The sequence below is a fragment of the Scyliorhinus canicula genome, chromosome 26 (genome assembly GCF_902713615.1).
Source record: "Scyliorhinus canicula chromosome 26, sScyCan1.1, whole genome shotgun sequence".
Taxonomy (NCBI): domain Eukaryota; kingdom Metazoa; phylum Chordata; class Chondrichthyes; order Carcharhiniformes; family Scyliorhinidae; genus Scyliorhinus; species Scyliorhinus canicula.
Window position 1 is genome coordinate 7,679,172 of NC_052171.1, and position 19,140 is coordinate 7,698,311.

The window sequence follows — 19,140 nt, forward strand, 5'->3', positions numbered from 1 at the left end:
GGTATATTTGGATTTTCAGAAGGCTGTCGATAAGGTCCCACGCAACAGGTTAGCAAACAAAAAGCAGAGCATCGTAAGAATGGGGAATAATATACTGGCATGGAGTGCTGATTGATGGACAACAAATAGCGACAAATAGAAGACCAAGACCACTACACCCGTGATTAGAGGGAGGAAACCATTCTATCACTGGGTTACACTCGATTTCTTGCAATTTGTGTCTTCTATTTCGATTGACAATAAAAGTTAGAGTCAAAAAGTGACAAATAATTTTATTAGTTCTTGCACACTCACAAAGAGGACTATTTTCCACTTGAGAACGTGGGCCCAAGTTCTTCAGGTTCATGCACGTGACAACTCTGAAAGAAAACAAAAAATGTCATTCACATTTCCTCCCCATCGCAAGTCAATCCGACTCTGTCCAGCCCCTAGTCCTCGAGACTTGAATTCTCCTCCCCCTCTCTTGCATTTCACACTAACAGAGAAAATTACAAAACGCTCCAGCACGAACCCTTCCGTCTCTCACAGGCTGACTTCCCCGAGGAAAATAGACAAAGTGCTCATGTGATCAAAATGTTCTGGTCATCGTGCAAGGAGACACAAGGGGCTGGTTTAGCTCACTGGGCTAAATCGCTGGCTTTTAAAGAAGACCAAGCAGGCCAGCAGCGCGGTTTGATTCCCGTACCAGCCTCCCCGAACAGGCACCGGAATGTGGCGACCAGGGGCTTTTCACAGTAACTTCATTGAAGACTACTCGTGACAATAAGCGATTTTCATTTCATTTCGTTTTTTCAATTCCCACTGTGAAACGCCAACCAGCTATTTGGTGAATCATTGAATCCCTGCAGTGTAAGAGGCCATTCAGCCCATCGAGTCTGCGCCAAGCCTCTGAGAAAGAGCACCCTACCCAGGCCCACTCCCCCGCCCTATCCCAGTAACCCCACCTAACCGTTTGATACTAAGGGACAATTTATCACGGCCAATCCACCTGGAGGAAACCCACCCAGACACGGGGAGAACGTGCAGACTCCACACACACAGACACCCAGCCGAGGTTGGAATTGAACCCGGGTCCCTGGCGCCGTGAGGCAGCAGCGCTGACAGCTGTACCGCCCAGCCCCCAAGGAGCGGACTAGAAGTCACTCTTTACCCAGTTCTCATTTATTCACAAAGCGGAACACAGCTTTGAGAAAGAGTCCCCCAGACTCGAAACGTGAGCTCCCTCCTCTCTCCACAGATTGCCGTCCGACCTGCTGCGATGAACCAGTTTTCTGTTCTTGCCCCAGATTCCAGCATCTGCAGCAATTTGCTTTAATCAAATGTCACAAAACTCCAGCTATGCTCCCACCAGGACCCCCTCGAATTATATTAATAATAATAATCACTTATTGTCACACGGAGGCTTCGATGAAGTTACTGTGAAAAGCCCTGAGCCGCCACATTCCAGCGCCTGTTCGGAGAGGCCGGTGCGGGAGTTGAACCCGCGCTGCTGGCCTTGGTCTGCATTACAAGCCAGCTGTTTAGCCCACTGTGCTAAACAAGTCCCTTAATGAGCCTTCATTACTTGCATGCTAATACCTTCATAACGAAGATACCATTTGCCTTCCCAATAGCTTGCTCTACCTGGACACTGATTTATTTACAAGGACACCCTCTGAATAAAATTCCCTGTCTCACCGTTTCACAAATATTACACTTTTCTATTTTTCCTACCAAGTAAATAACTTTACATTTCTCCACTTTCTGTTCTATTTCTCACATTCTTGCCAACTTGTTTAACCCGATATGTTTACTGCCTGTCTGGACTCTCCTCGTCACTTGCTTTACATCTAACGCAGTACCATCAGCAAAGGTGGAAACATTACACGACTTCCTTTATCTCGATCTGTGATATCTTTATCAAAGACGGCTGAGGTCCAAACACGGATTACTGTGGCACACAGCTCTACCTGCCAACAAGCAGCTCGTTCCCACTCGGTTTTCTGTCCATTTGCCAATCCTCAATCTATGCCAAACAAAATTCCCCACTCCCGTGATCCCAAAATTTGTGCAGTAACCTCTTGTACGACTTTCCTGGATCGTCTCTGAAAATCAAAATATCCGACATCCACCCACTCCCACATACCACAGCTGCAACACACCATCTGCCCTGCCTTCCCCGACACGTTTAACTTACCTCATTAGGTTTCAAGTTTAAAAACATCACTCCACTGTTGTCTGTAGCTATACCAAATAGTTTTAAGATGTCAAGCTGTAAATTTAATGCAACACTCTCCCCAGTGCTGATTTAAACTGCTTAATAATAATCTTTATTGTCACGAGTAGGGTTACATTAACACTGCAATTAAGTTACTGTGAAAAGCCCCTAGTCGCCACATTCCGGCGCCTGTTCGGGTACACGGAGGGAGAATTCAAAATGTCCAATTCACCCAACAAGCACGTCTTTCAGGACTTGCGAGAGGAAACCGGAGCACCCGGAGGAAACCCACGCAGACACGGGGGAGAACGTGCAGAGTCCACACAGACCGTGACCCAAGCCGGGAATCGAACCTGGGACCCTGGCGCTATGAAGCAACAGTGCTAACCACCATGCCGCCCGTGTTCTACCTGTACCCCGCCTTGTGCCCTGGTTCCATGCCACTTGAAAGCACGACGAATGGTAACTTTTGCCCCAGGGCCATGAAGCTGGGCCTCGGAAAGTGAGGAGCGCACACTTCATGCATGCAATCGGAGTTAGGAAGGTGATAATTGATGCAAAGCTGACACAGACAATGGCGAGACGACAGGGCTTGGGGAGTGTTGCACTGTTGTGTGCACTGAACCTGCCCTGCAGGCCGCAGGAGGAATTGCAATTCTTAACCGAACCGTCTGGACCAGTGACGGTGCTGACTGGAATAACGTACAGGTTTCCCGGTACTAATGGCATCAGGGGACAGCATGGGGAGTGCCGTTCGGGGAGACAGTCAGCCGCGATCTATCGGAGGCAGCTCCGAGGAGCTGAATGGCCTTATCCCGCTGCTATTCCCTTATATCCCGCAGAGGTAGCTCCTGCTGTTGCCGTCTGTGCCGTTCCCGGAGCCCTGTGCTTGGGACTCTGAAAATGGGGTGCATACCAGGGGAGCGCCGGCCGGTATTATCCCAAATAGCCAGAGCCGCAAAGCCAGGACGTTCCCTGATTTCTAACGGGCAGGGAATGAAGAACAGAATCTCGTGAAGACCCCAGCCGCCTGCACACTGTCCTCCAACTGACCTCTCAAGAAATCCCTTCAGGAGTGAGGGACCTGGCGCGTTTCAAATCCACTTTGCCTTACCTCTCCAGCTCTCCGTTCATATCAGCTGCACTGCCCCACTCGCCACAAGAGGGGCAATCGTCTTGTATTTCATCAAGTGTTGGGAGCCTTCCTCCAAATCCACGGTGTACTCCCTGGAGGGGGAAAACAGAAGACTTGAGTTGTGTCCCAGTGGCTTGCTATGTGCAGACAAACCCAGGATCAGGCCACTTGGCCACTGGGATGGCGGTGTGGAGGTAGCGGCACTGGACCAGCAATCCTGATGCCCAGGCTAATGCCGTGGGGTCCACAGGTTCAAATCCCACCTGGGCACAACTTAAATTCAACTCATAAATCTAGTAACCCCACGCGGTGCTGAAAACCCAGTTGGATCACTGATGTCCCCTTCGAGAGGGAAATCTGCCCTCCTGACCTGGTCTGGCCTCCAGGTGACTCCACACCCGCCGCACTGTGGGAGGACACTCAGTTCGTGGGCACGTTGAGGTGGGTGACAAATGCCGGCCTCACCCAGCGACTCCCACATCCCTTGAAATGCAGCGAACCATTCTAAATCAGTCAAGGAAAAGCTTCTTCCCCATCATGGGGATGAGGGAACGTGATGCAGCGTCCAGTGTGGAACATCAGTGCAGAAGGAGGCCATTCGGCCCATCGAGTCTGCACCCACCCACTTAAGCCCTCACTTCCACCCTATCCCCGTAACCCAATAACCCTCTTAATCTATTTGGATACTAAGGGGTAATTTATCATGGCCAATCCACCTAACCTGCACGTCTTTGGACTGTGGGAGGAAACCGGAGCACCCGGAGGAAACCCACACAGACACGGGGAGAACGTGCAGACTCCGCACAGACAGTGACCCAGCCGGGAATCGAACCTGGGACCCTGGAGCTGTGAAGCCACAGTGCTGTCCACTTGTGCTACCGTGCTGCCCAAATCTGCTAAGTCCTGCATCGCATCAAGTGCACACTGGAGTTTTAAGTTATTCTCTATTAACCGGTGTCAAGTTATAATTCCTCCAGGTAGCAACCATTCCCAAATCTGGCCCGGGCACCTAACCTTCACACGTGGGTTTGATTTCTCGACAGGCTCATGCCGTCTAGGAGACATTAAACTGTTTATCCATGGGTGCGGGCAAATAGCCTTTTCCCGTCAAAACTCTGCCGGATGGCAAATATCCTGCTACCTCTGGTCCTCTGTCTCCGGCTCCACCAGAATGTTCTCCTGCCTCTCCTTCACTGTCAGGAAGACAAAGGAATCCAGGTTGGGCTTGGGAACTGAGGTGGAAAAGGAAAACAAACGGGTCTGATTAAAAACAAAACACAGGAGCTGAGCACAGTGACACAAAACCTCACTGGGTTACATCCACTCGAGGACAGTGTTAGGACACCGGACAAGACCCCGACATTTGTTAGGCTCTTGGACAAGAACGCCAAACAACTTTAATTTAAACACAGAATTAACCACATTAACATCAAAGAAAATAGCTTTACAATGATCAGTTAAACAACTCTTAAAAGGAAAAACTTAAACTTACTCACTCCAATTCAGCAACCCAATACAGCTCAAATGACACTTATAAATAAAGTTAACAAACAGATTACTTGTTTAGTTGTGTTGAGACTTTTGGACTGAGTTCCTTTCAAGGGCAGCTACGGTACACCTCTGCTCAACCGAGCGCCATTTGGCTAAACTGCTGTTCAATTTAAAATCCTTCTTTCTTGTCAGGCTCAAATCCTGTGGCAAACTGCAAAACTACAGACATAAGACCATAAGACCATAAGACATAGGAGTGGAAGTAAGGCCATTCGGCCCATCGAGTCCACTCCGCCATTCAATCATGGCTGATGGGCATTTCAACTCCACCTCCCAGCATTCTCCCCATAGCCCTTAATTCCTCGCGACATCAAGAATTTATCTATCTCTGCCTTGAAGCCATTTAGCGTCCCGGCCTCCACTGCACTCTGCGGCAATGAATTCCACAGGCCCACCACTCTCTGGCTGAAGAAATGTCTCCGCATTTCTGTTTTGAATTTACCCCCTCTAATTCTAAGGCTGTGCCCACGGGTCCTCGACTCCTCGCCTAACGGAAACAGTTTCTTTGCGTCCATCCTTTCTAAGCCATGTATTATCTTGTAAGTTTCTATTAGATCTCCCCTTAACCTTCTGAACTCCAATGAATACAATCCCAGGAACGCCAGCCGTTCCTCATATGCTAGACCCGCCATTCCAGGGATCATCCGTGTGAATCTCCGCTGGACACGCTCCAGTGCCAGTATGTCCTTCCTGAGATGTGGGGCCCAAAACTGGACACAGTACTCCAAATGGGGCCTAACCAGAGCCTTATAAAGGCTCAGTAGCACATCGCTGCTTTTATATTCCAACCCTCTTGAGATAAATGACAACATAGCATTCGCTTTCTTAATCACGGATTCAACCTGCATGTTTACCTTTAGGGAATCCTCGACTAGCACTCCCAGATCCCTTTGTACTTTGGCATTATGAATTTTCTCACCGTTTAGAAAGTAGTCTATGCTTGGATTCTTTTTTCCCAAAGTGCAAGACCTCACATTTTCTCACGTTGAAATGCATCAGCCATTTCCTGCACCACTCTCCCAAACTGTCTAGATCCTTCTGCAGCCTCCCCACTTCCTCAGCACTACCTGCCTGACCACCTAACTTCGTATCATCAGCAAACTTCGCTAGAATGCCCCCAGTCCCTTCATCCAGATCATTAATATATATGGTGAACAGCTGCGGCCCCAACACTGAACCCTGTGGGACACCGCTGGTCACCGGCTGCCATTCCGAAAAAGAACCTTTTATCCCAACTCTCTGCCTTCTGTCAGACAGCCAATCCTCAACCCATGCCAGTAGCTCACCTCGAACACCATGGGCCCTCACCTTACTCAGCAGCCTCCTGTGTGGCACCTTATCAAAGGCCTTTTGGAAATCCAGATAGACCACATCCACTGGGTTTCCCTGGTCTAACCTACTTGTCACCTCCTCAAAGAATTCTAACAGGTTCGTCAGGCACGACCTCCCCTTACTAAATCCATGTTGACTTGTTCTAATCCGACCCTGCTCTTCCAAGAAATTAGAAATCTCATCCTTAACGATCGATTCTAGAATTTTACCAACAACCGAGGTTAGGCTAATTGGCCTATAATTTTCCATCTTTTGTCTTGATCCTTTCTTGAACAAGGGGGTTACAACAGCGATCTTCCAATCGTCCGGGACTTTCCCTGACTCCAGTGATTTTTGAAAGATCTCAACCAACGCTTCCGCTATTTCTTCAGCCACCTCCCTCAGAACTCTAGGATGTAGCCCATCGGGGCCAGGAGATTTGTCAATTTTAAGACCTTTTAGCTTTTTTAGCACCATCTCTTTTGTAATGGCAACCATACTCAACTCAGCCCCCTGACCCTTTATAATTTTTGGGATATTACTAACGTCTTCCACTGTGAAGACAGACGCAAAGTACTTATTAAGTTCTCCAGCCATTTCCTCATCTCCCATCACTAGCCTTCCAGAATCAGTTTGAATTGGCCCAATGTCTACTTTGGCCTGACGTTTGTTTCTTATGTATTGAAAGAAACTTTTACTATCATTTCTTATATTACTGGCTAGCCTGCCTTCATATTTGATCCTCTCCTTCCTTATTTGTCTCTTTGTTAACCTCTGTTTGTTTTTGTAGCCTTCCCAATCTTCTGATTTCCCGGTGCTTTTGGCCACTTTATAGGATCTCTCTTTTTCTTTGATACATTTCCTGACCTCCTTTGTCAGCCATGGCTGTCTAATCCCTCCCTGGATAATCTTTCTTTTCTTGGGGATGAACCTCTGTACAGTGTCCTCAATTATGCATACAAACTCCTGCCATTTTTGCTCTACTGTCTTCCCTGCTAGGGTCTGCTTCCAGTTGATTTTCACCAGTTCCTCTCTCATGCCCTCGTAATTACCTTTATTTAACTGTAACACCATTACATCCGATTTTGCCTTCTCTCTTTCAAACTGCAGACTGAACTCAACCATATTATGATCGCTGCTTCCTAAGTGTTCCCTTACTTTAAGATCTTTAATAAAGTCTGGTTCATTACATAGCACTAGGTCCAGAATAGCCTGCTCCCTTGTGGGCTCCATGACAAGCTGTTCCAAAAAGCCATCTTGTAAGCATTCCATGAATTCCTTTTCTTTGGATCCACTGGCTACATTATTTACCCAATCCACCTGCATATTGAAGTCCCCCATGATCACTGTGACCTTGCCTTTCTGACATGCCTTTTCTATTTCCCGGTACATGTTGCGCCCCTGGTCCTGACCACTGTTAGGCGGTCTGTACATAACTCCCATTATGGTTTTTTTGCCTTTGTGGTTCCTCAATTCTACCCACACAGACTCCACATCATCCGACCCTATGTCGTTTAGTGCCATAGATTTAATTTTGTTCTTAACTAACAAGGCAACCCCACCCCCTCGGCCCACCTCCCTGTCTTTTCGATAGGTTGTATATCCTTGGATGTTTAACTGCCAGTCCTGAACCCCCTGCAGCCATGTCTCTGTGATGCCTACCACATCATAATCATTCACGATGATCTGTGCCATTAGTTCATCTACTTTGTTACAAATGCTACGAGCATTCAGGTAAAGTGCCTTAATGTTAACTTTCTTATCAGTATAGATATTGGAAGTCCTAAGATGTCCAAAGTTATCCTTCCTTTTTGTTGCATTCCTAGTCTGCCTCAAGCTTAAATCCACCTGCCTACATGTTATCCTCCTGCGTATCTTGCCATTTAACTCCCTGCTCCCTGTCGCTTTCACTTTCCCTTCCCCCCAACTCAGAAGTTTAAAGTCCTACTGACCACCCTATTTATCCTCTTCGCTAGAACACTGGTTCCAGATCGGTTCAGGTGGAGACCGTCCCAACGGTACAGATCCCCCCGGTTCCAAAACTGATGCCAATGTCCCATGAAGTGGAATCCCTCTTTCCCACACCAATCCCTTAGCCACGTGTTTACTTCCCTAATTTTCCTATCCCTATGCCAATTGGCACGTGGCTCGGGCAGTAATCCAGAGATTATGACCCTTGAGGACCTGTACTTCAATTTTCTTCCTAGTGCTTGATAGTCCCCGAACAGGTCCTCCACCCTAGCTTTACCTATGTTGTTAGTCCCAACGTGGACCACAACAACTGGATCCTCCCCCTCCCGCTCCAGTATCCTTTCAAGCCGGTCAGAGATGTCCCGCACCCTGGCACCGGGCAGGCAACACACCATGCGAGACTCCCGATCCGGCTTGCATAGGATACTATCTGTCCCCCTAATTATAGAATCCCCTATAACAGCTACTTGTCTTTTTACTCCCCCCTCTTGAATGGCCTTCTGCACCATGGTACCGTGGTCAGTTGGCTCATCCTGTCCAGAGCCCCTTTCCTCATCCATACAGGGAGCAAGAGTCTCATACCTGTTGGACAAGGTCAAGGGCTGAGGCTCCTGCACTCCTGAACTCAGGTTCCCTCTGCCTGCCTCACTTACAGTCACACTCTGATGTCCCTGATCAGTTACTGAATGTGAATTACTTAATCTCCCAGGTGTGACTGCCTCCTGAAACAAAGTGTCCAGGTAACTCTCCCCCTCCCGGATGTGCCGCAGTGTTTGAAGCTCAGACTCCAGATCATCAATTCTGAGCCGGAGATCTTCCAGCAACCAACACTTGCTGCAGATGTGGTCATTGCCATTCACAAGGGGAACAGCCAGCTCCCACATCATACAGCTACAGCACATCACCTGCCCAGCCATCTCTGATTAGTTAATTAATTTATTACTTTGTATAAATTTCAGTTAAAAAAACTTGGAGACCTCTGCTATAGTCTTTTCCAACCTAGTTCTGGTTAACAAATAAGAAAAGAGAAATAATAATGTAATAAGGCACTCACCTGCTCACCCCAATGGGTCTTATTATTAGGTTAGAGGAGGAGGGCGGGTGGGAGACACTACACGTGTAGTGTCTCGGGTTTCCTCTCCACCAGAATTTATTAACTAGGGAGGGGTAAACCTTCCCAGAAGTCCACGGGACAAACTTCCTGTTCCCTGCAAAGGTAAGTAATTTAAACTTACCACTCACCTCCCGATAGGCTCAGCCCCTGCCGGTATCCAATGGCTGGCTGCTGCAATTGAAATTGACAAATCTACTCACCAGCTGAAGTATCCCAGCTCCCGCCGAAATCCAACTGACTGCAACCCCTGCAAAGGTAAGTAATTTAAACTTACCACTCACCTCCCGATAGGCTCAGCCCCTGCCGGTATCCAATGGCTGGCTGCTGCAATTGAAATTGCCAAATCTACTCACCAGCTGAAGTATCCCAGCTCCCGCCGAAATCCAACTGACTGCAACCCCAGCTGAAGTATCCCAGCTCCCGCCGAAATCCAACTCCTCCCATGAATTTCATCATGTGTATCCCATTACAATGTCACATGACTTGCTTAGCAGGGCACTAAATACAACCCAATATATATTATCTACTATCCAGGGAATCTCCAGCAATCATTTTTTTAAATAAATTTAAGAGTACCCGATTATTTTTTTCCAATTAATGGGCAATTTGACATGTCCAATCCACCTTTCCTGCACATCTTTTGTTTTTAAGAGAGGTTTTGGGGGCGAGATCCACTCAGACACAGTGAGAACGTGCAAACGCCACACGGATAGTGACCCAGGGCCGGGATCAAACCCGGGTCCTCAGTGCCTTGAGGCAGCAGTGCTAACCACTGTGCCGCCCTATCTCCAGCAATCATAATATCCCATTAGCCCTCTATATTCAAAGAAGTAAATGGTTAGAGTCAATCATGACCTCACCTTTTATGACGCCTTAATCACAGTTTTAGAAGATACCTTTAGAAGATAGCCTGGCTACCTTATTGTCGGTTCCTTAATAATATTACTGCACCTAACATATACCTTAACTCAGGCTTTTAATAACGTTACTGCCACAAATACAATATATAACAATTTCTACATTCAGAACACAACATTGACCAACTCTTTATTGCATTTACAAGACTGTGTTGAAGGGGAAAGCTTCACCAGGTTCTCTGGAACTCTCGAAAGAGTCAACGGTAGATAGAAGAGGTAATCAATCGAAAACAAATCATTCCCATTGAAACGGCCTCTTCCCACCCACGAGAGGAACTCACCGGCTTTTAAGAGTTCCAGCGGTTGCAGGTTTGGAGGCATGTGTTTCAGAGCAAGGCCCCTCAGGAACGCCTCACAATTGGCCGAGTACCTGTGGAGCAACATTTTAAGAAATCACTGCGGCAGTCGAGTGAGGCGAGGACGAGAAGCGACTCGTGCAACTTGAGGCAAGTTAGGTTCCAGATTGAGCCAGGTTTATCACTTTCCTTTTCCGAGGCCTTTACGGATTCCCTTCCCAGCAGCACAGGGCGAGCCCAAATTCCAACCCCCTCGAGGTTGAAAACCTCTCCCATCATTTCCACTGATTTTCAGGTTAGTTAACGCAGAGAGAACAGCTCTTTCCCACTTGTTTTGTTCCTGGGAAAAAAACCTTCTAATTTCAATCACCTCGGGGGGGGGGGGGGGGGGGGGGGGGGGTCGTAGGTTTAACCCTTCCCTGTGAAAACAGCCCCAGTGTCTCCACCAACCTTGCCCCATCTCCCACCCACTCCCCGAGTGTTCATAGAATTTACAGTGCAGAAGGAGGCCATTTGGCCCATCGAGTCTGCACTGGCCCTTGGAAAGAGCACCCTACCTAAGCCCACACCTCCACCCTATACCCACACCTCCACCCTATCCCCACCTAACCTTTTTTGGACACTGAGGGCAATTTAGCATGGCCAATCCACCTAACCTGCACATCTTTGGACCGTGGGAGGAATCCGGAGCACCCGGAGGAAACCCACGCAGACACGAGGGAGAACGTGCAGACTCCGCACAGGCAGTGACCCAAGCCGGGAATCGAACCTGGGACCCTGGAGCTGTGAAGCAACTGTGCTAACCGCTGTGCTACCCGAGTTGCCATGTGTAAATCTCAAGGACTTTGAGCAGAATTAAGAATGGGAACGACAGGTGATTTTCCTTTCTACAGCCGGGAAGAATAAGTTAACAGTGGCCTATCAATCACTTAGCGAGGGAGAGATATTTTGTTGGAGCTTTGAGTGAGAGTTGCAAGATTTAATTCACAGGAGGCCATTCAGCCCCTCGGCCATTTCTCCCTAACTCTCGATACCCTTAACCAGCAAACATCGAACAGCCTCAAGTCTAGGAAGCTCGATTGAAGAGACAATGAGAGCTATGGCTACTGATAAAATATACCCTGGACTACTGATGCTCCCTATCGCACTCACTCTTTTGCAAAGGTGAATTCTTGTGGGGATAAACAGGATGGTGCTGCCTCGAGAAGGGACTTCTCTTTCTCCAGGATATGAGGGAAGAACTTCTCTATCTGGAGATGAGGAATAGAAGAAACACGGTGTTATTTTGTCTGAACTTATTCAAATCAAAAGTTAATTCGCAGGCAAATCACCTCAATCAAAGTGGGGACTGTCGCATCGCGGTATTGTCACTAGATTAATCATTCAGACGCCCGGATTAGTGATCCAGAGATACAAGTTCAAACCCCACCAGGGCTGGTAATCAGGAATAAAATGTCAGTCTCCTTAATAACGATCGGGGAAACCATCAGCGATTGTGTGAACACTAAACTGGTTCACTAATGCCTGAGAGGGAAGGAAATCTGCCGCCCATACGCGGTCTGGCCTACATGTGACTCCTGACCCACAGCAACTTCACACTCGAGGGCAATCAGGGATAAGGAGGAAGTGCTGGCCGTGGCAATGACGTTGACAGCCCAACGCAAGGGTTTTTAGAAATATTTTTTTGAAATGAAGTGAAATGAAAATGGCTTATTGTCACAAGTAGGCTTCAATGAAGTTACTGTGAAAAGCCTCTAGTCGCCACACTCCGGCGCCTGTTCGGGTACACAGAGGGAGAAAACCGGAGCACCCGGAGGAAACCCACGCAGACACGGGGAGAACGTGCAGACTCCGCACCGACAGTGACCCAAGCCGGGAATCGAACCCGGGTCCCTGGCGCTGCGAAGCAACAGTGCTAACCACTGTGCTAGAATGGTGCACATTAATTACTTTTACCAACAGGGCAGGAGAAATCCTCGATGCCAGAGGCAGGGAGGGTTAAAACAGACTTAAACGGTGGATTAGGCAGGTTCCCGGAAGAAACCAGATCAGAGAGAGAAGTCAGAAGATCAGGTCAGAACTATCTGTAGAACTGATCTGTTCTAGAAAGTAAGAGCGGTGGGGTGACTAGAAAACTATCGGTTGGTTGTTAAGTATTGCTTTATCACTTCGTAATTCCTCTTGATTTGTTACACTGACAACGTTTCATCTTACTAAAACCCCAAATAAAGATTCAATTGGTTCCAGAACCTTCCGTGAACGAGTGACAACATAGCTATTTGCCAGTTTTCATTAAGGATTCACAATTGCAGAGTCAGAACGCACGGCTCGCTGGACGTACTCAATCCACAATATTCAGGAATCGCTCGGTACACGCCAAGCAATTCCGCAAAGCATAAATAAAGGTGGCCGGACTGGACTTTGAACTAATTCTTGGGCGTTTATTCCCTCCCGTTCTGCTCCAGCTCTCAGCGTTAAAGCAAAATGTTTCACCTCGAGGAATCCTGTACCTTTTGCAACCGTGATCTCAAGTAGCTGCTGAGGACGTAGCGAATCCGCTCCATCTCCATTCGGTGAATGGTGACTTTCAGATCTCCCTTCCTCGCTCGCTGTAAATTCTGCTCCTGTGAATTGGATTAAAGTATGCGCATAGTGAACTTGCCCTTTAATTGGGAAAAAAACGAATTGGGCACTTTAAATTTAGTTTAGAAAAGAAATGAAAACGAAAGTTGCCATTATCCCCGAAGTCCTTAAGCTGCTCTCCCCTTTCTGCGAGAGAGCGGATTGGTGGCGATTGAACCAGAGGGTCACCACAGCTCAAGCGGGGGGGGGGGGGCAAGGTTGAGGGGGGGGGGTCCTTCATGTATCACCTCACTCGGTAACGGAAATGGAGCCCCACGCTGTTGGCGTCGCTCCATATCACGAACAAACCGTCCAGCCAGCTAACTCTTGTGTGTGCGTGTGTGTGTGTGCGTGGGTTGCAACTACCACACACTGACCAACGCTCATTCTTCTCAGCGAATTCTTTGCACTCGATCCCTCCATTTATAAACCCAGGGCTCCGGATGTTTATTTTAAAATGGCTTTTCTCCACTTGCCCAGCCACCTTCAAAGATTTGGGTACACACCTCCCCTGCCTGCTCCGTTCCTGGCCTCCCTTTTAAAATGGTTCCATTGCTTTTCATCTTGCCTCTCCTCACTCTTCCGACAGAAACGTTAGCGCTTCTCCCCGCGTAATTTAATCAGCTATGCGCCGGCCCATTCGGCCAGTCTGTGCCTCCCTGACGTCCGTGACGGGATCCCCCCCACCCCCCACCAAGTCCAGGTCACGAACATACAACAGAAAGACGCAGTAATCCTAACATCAGCACTCGGAAAGCACCCCTCCATTCTTCCCTCCCTGTAACAAAAGGCAAATACTGCGGATGCTGGGAATGGGAAATAAAAAAAAGAGAAAATTGCTGGGAACGTGGGTGTAGGGAGAGAAGCAGAGTTTATGTTTCGGGTCCGCCTGGTGCTTCTTCCGAGCTGATCAATGGTTCCATTCTCTGCTTTACAGTCCGTTTGCCAGCCAATATTGTATCCATGACGTCACCATCCCTTTAATCCCAGAGGCTTCGAGTTTGCTAATGAGTCTATTGTGTGGTACTTAATTGAAAACGTTTCAAAAGTCGACACACACATTAACTGCATTACTCTCGTTAATCTGGTAAATTTATCGAACAACTGAATCAAGTTGGCGAAACGGGACTTTGCTCTGAACTTATCCATACCGCCCGTCGTTTAGCCACCCAGATTTTTCCGATTGGCTGCTGAGAAATAAGCTTCCCCAGCACGGAGGTTGGAACTACATGCCCGGTGTTCCCAGTTGTGTTCCTGTCTCTCCCTCATTCACAATCTTCCTGTCTCTCTCTCTCTCTCCCCCCCTCCCTCCCCCTCCGCAACGAGGATTGAGCCACGAGTGTAAAATCCGCGTTGCTTGTGACTAAATGTCACTCGCACACTTGCAGCAGTAAACAAGCAGCTAAATCGGGGAAGGAATTGTGCCTCTATTCCGTTTTCCAAATAATCATCCCCTGCGGCTCAGCAAAGCATTGGGAACGGCCATCTTTCACTCAACCTTGAAACTGTGGCCGGATTGGCAGTGCTTGAGGGAGAGAAAGGGTTAAAGCACACGGAATTCTGACAGGGCAATCCTTTAAAACAGAGATGAGGAGGAATTTCTTCAGCTACAGGGTGGTGAATCTGTGGAACTCTTTGCCGCAGAAGGCTGTGGAGGCCAAATCACTGAGTGTCTTTAAGACAGAGATAGATAGATTCTTGATTAATAAGAGGATCAGGGGTTATGGGGAGAAAGCAGGAGAATGGGGATGAGAACTAGGGAGCATAGCCTCAAAATAAGGGGAAGTAGATTTAGGACTGAGTTTAGGAGGAATTTCTTCACGCAAAGGGTTGTGAATCTATAGAATTCCCTGCCCAGTGAAGCAGTTGAGGCTCCTTCATTAAATGTTTTTAAGATAAAGATCGATAGTTTTTTGAAGAATAAAGGGATTAAGGGTTATGGTGTTCGGGCCGGAAAGTGGAGCTGAGTCCACAAAAGATCAGCCATGATCTCATTGAATGGCGGAGCAGGCTCGAGGGGCCAGATGGCCTACTCCTGCTCCTAGTTCTTCTATCAGCCATGATTGAATGGCAGAGCAGACTCAATGGGCCGAGTGGCCTAATTCTGCTCCTATATCCTATGGTCTAATTCACTATCTTGTTAATTAGCAGTGATCTGGAGCAGTGACGGACATCCTACTCGAGTGAGTGTCAGCAAGAATGGCTCTCGTTCCTCTCAGTGCGTCGTGAGATTGAAGTGGGGCTTGTTCACTACCTGTGACCCCGTGAATAAGATCAAATACATTTAATACAAGCCGGACATTTCATATCGGGTTATGGAAAATGCTCAACCGATTATATATTAACAGAACTGTCATCAACTTCAAATGGTTAAAACAAAAGAAATATTTGAACTTTGGAGACAGAGGGAGCACACGGCTCTCACGGCCAAGGCTGTGAGCAGTCAGCACGCTCTTCGCTTAAAGTAGGAATCACTTCAGCCATACTGGTCCGGAAAAAAAACTGCGTGGAAAAAATTGGCGGAATGTGGCAACGCTACCCGTCAACAAAACGCCTCATGAGTCGCCCTCCGAACCTAGATGGGCTCCCGGGCCACAGGTTGCCCACCGCTGATCTGGAGTGCGAAGGTGAGTCGGAACGGGACAAAGCTTTAGCTGTGTTGCTCACTCCATGTGGTTGTACAGCCTCCCGACACAGGGAGGCTGGCTGGCGGATGAGGTTCCCAGATAGCGACCCTTTGAACCACATCGTATTCAGCACGCTGGGGAGAGAACAGAAACTTAAATACAGTGCTGAAAAGAGAGACACGTTGCGGGTCCGTCTCGTTCTTGCACTCATCCGGACAAACCCAAGAATGCCAAATTTCAAACAATCCTGAGTGCGCCCACTGCTGCACTGACAACCACTTAAAGACAATCAGCCGAGCTTGCAATGTGGCTCATTTATACTTGCTCGAAGCAACAGACTTTCACACACAGGGACCTGTTCTCTGCAAACAAAAGGGATATGTTCAGGCCGTGCGCCTCTTTTGAATGACCAGGGAGCCTATTGCATTCCGTTGCTTCCTCCATGACAACGCCTCTGCCAATCGGAATCAACTTGCCAGCCAAGTTGGCGGCACGGTAGCACGGTAGCACAAGTGGGCAGCACTGTGGCTTCACAGTGCCAGGGTCCCAGGTTCGATTCCCTGCTGGGTCACTGTCTGTGCGAAGTCTGTTCTCTGTTCAATCGGTACCCGTTATCTCCTGAAGTACAAATTGTTACGGTTTTTGGAAATTTGGCATTCTTGTGTTGGCTCTGGTGAGTGCACGAGGGAGGAAATTCAGCAATGTTCAAGTTCTGTACTCCCAGACGTCTGACAGTCGGACCCGCGCTTTTCCCTCAAAACAAGGCACCCGATTGTTACCATGTGGTCCAGTTGTTCCATCACACACTCCACAATCTCAGATTTATTTTCAAGGAGGTCAGGCGAATACTTCTCATTCAGCCAGGCCTGCGTAGAGATGAAAGGCAAGACTAGTTTAGGAGGGGGATACATGTACCAAGCAAGCAACTGTGGCATTCAAGCACTTCGGGAGGGGGGCTTCATGAACACATGGCCTCATTGATGACTCCAGCGCCACTCTACATGGCTCCCAATGCCCTCATCAATGGCCAAAGGCCTTGTGAAGCGAGTTCGCCAGCATATCTCAAGATCAACCTCGGGATACGCAATCGAGGCTGCTTCCAGAGACATATCGATCACGAGAAATCTCGCAGCCAGTCTGTACCGGGAGTAGCACATCAACAAGGACTCAGCAGCAAACAGTGCCAAAACAAACAGGTAAGTGTAGGGGCTGCAACAAGACTTGCAAACCTGGGAGAGGAACCTTTTGGTTAGGGCAGCATTCCCCTCGGGAAGGTGGTCATTCACTGTCTTTTTGACCCACTGCAGTCCAAGTGGCGTTGATCAGTGGAGGGCAGCATGGTGGCGCAGTGGGTTAGCCCTGCTGCCTCACAGCGCTGAGGTCCCCGGTTCGATCCCGGCTCTGGGTCACTGTCCGTGTGGAGTTTGCACATTCTCCCCGTGTCTGCGTGGGTTTCGCCCCCACAACCCAAAGATATGCAGGGTAGGTGGATTACAAAGAACAAAGTGCAGCACAGGAACAGGCCCTTCAGCCCTCCAAGTCCATGCCGACCATGCTGCCCGCCTATTGGCCACGCTAAATTGCCCACGCTAAATTGCCCCTTCATTGGAAAAAATGAATTGGGTACTCTAAATTTAGATTTTAAAAGTACATCAGTGGACTTGGAACCAGCAACAGTGAAGGAACAGCGATATATTTCCATGTCAGGGTGGTGCGCGACTTGGAAGGGAACCTCCAGGTGGTGGGGATCCCAGGTGAGCCAAGGTAGGACGCTCTTTTGGAGGGTCGGTGCAGACTCGATGGGCTGAATGGCCTCCTTCAACAGTGGGGATTCTAACATGCCCATGCAGTACCGCAAGAGGGCTGCACTGCTGGAGGCGGTGTCTTTCAGCTGAGACGTTAATGCGAGTCTCTGCCCTCCCCGGCGGCGGGGGGGGGGGGGGGGGGGGGGAGGGAGGTTAAAGGCCCCCCTCCCCTGGGGGGTGTTGAAGGGTCCCTCCCCTGGGGGGTGTTGAAGGGCCCCTCACCTGGGGGGTGTTAAAGGCCTCCCCTGGGGTTATTAAAGGGCCCCCTCCCCTGGGGGGGGGGGGTGTTAAAGGGCCCCCAACCCTGGGGGGGCTGTTAAAGGGCCCCCTCCCCTGGGAGTGTTAAAGGCCCCCCTCCCCTTAGAGCCCCTCCCTGGGGGTGGGTATTAAAAGGCCCCTTCCCCTGGGGGGGGGGGGGGGGTGTTAAAGGGCCCCGCCATGTCCATGGGTCACGTGGCCGCCTGTGGGATCTTGCTGTGCGACCTCGGGGTGCTTCACCTCCTCCAGTTTGGCGATGAGCTGAGCCGGGGTCAGAATCTCCTCCTCCTCCTGCTCGGAGTCCCGGGACAGCTCGGTGTCTTCCCCTTCCACCTCCCCAGCCATTCTCCCCAAACAGAGGGCGAGGAGGCGCCGCCAAGTTCCCGCCCGAAGGCCGGCCGGCCTGCGGCAGGCCCGACGTCTGACGTCAACGCGCCGACAGCCCGCCTAACGTCCCGCGCCGATAGCCCTCATGACGCCGCCGTCTCGACGTCATAGCGTCGCCCGCCCTAATGACGTCACCTCGCCGCCCTCACGCCAACGCGTCCCCATGACGTCAGCAAGCAGGCCGCCCGCCCTATCGACGTCACCGCTCCGCCTTCGCTTCCGACGTCGCAGTGACCACTGTGAGCGCCGCCATATTTCCTCAAGGCGGAAACAGCTTGTGAGCCTGACATTGCTTCTCTGGATCAACAATCCGCTCCCATTCCAGTTTGCCGCCTCCACTTTGCTCTTTGGCGACTTCTTTTCATCGAACTGGACTCTCACCAATTTGCAAACCTCTTCAGGGAGCAGATTAAAATCTCATTTGTGATTCGTTTTTCGTTTAAGGCAGTTTCCCTTTTAGAGACTGTCCCTTCAATTTGTACCTCGGTTCATTCGATCTCGGTCAATTGGCTACTTATGTTGGGATAAAATAGTTGTGAAAATATCCTTCCTGACAAAAAAATTAACCAGTTCCCTGTAATTTTCCGGCCAGGATCTGGTCCAGAGACCCTTCTATAAATTACTCAGGTCAGCTATTGGTGAAGCTTGCTATGATGCTGCTGGGTAATGTGTCAATATTGTCCATGGTTGACAGCCACTGCGAGTTAACACAATTGCACCAGAGAGTGCCAGCCGAAACTCTATACCTGCAATGTACAGCACCAAACATAACCAATGATTCAGTGATTTAGAACAGTACAGCACAGAACAGGCCCTTCGGCCCTCGATGTTGTGCCGAGCAATGATCACCCTACTCAAACTCACGTATCCACCCTATACCCGTAACCCAACAACTCCCCCTTAACCTTACTTTTTAGGACACTACGGGCAATTTAGCATGGCCAATCCA

The 19,140-nt window shown here is 49.2% G+C and overlaps 1 protein-coding gene across 1 annotated transcript; it reads right to left on the bottom strand.

Moving 5' to 3' along the window:
* Window positions 1–246: 246 nt before the first annotated feature.
* On the bottom strand, window positions 247–18,270 carry LOC119957565 (DNA replication complex GINS protein SLD5-like). Its single transcript, XM_038785732.1, has 8 exons — window positions 18,045–18,270; window positions 16,521–16,607; window positions 13,003–13,116; window positions 11,645–11,742; window positions 10,478–10,566; window positions 4,474–4,564; window positions 3,312–3,424; window positions 247–359 (listed from the first exon to the last, which is right to left on the bottom strand). The coding sequence occupies exons 1-7, from the start codon at window positions 18,147–18,149 to the stop codon at window positions 3,328–3,330; spliced, it is 681 nt and encodes a 226-aa protein (XP_038641660.1). The 5' UTR covers window positions 18,150–18,270; the 3' UTR covers window positions 247–359; window positions 3,312–3,327.
* Between the last annotated feature and the right edge of the window lie 870 nt (window positions 18,271–19,140).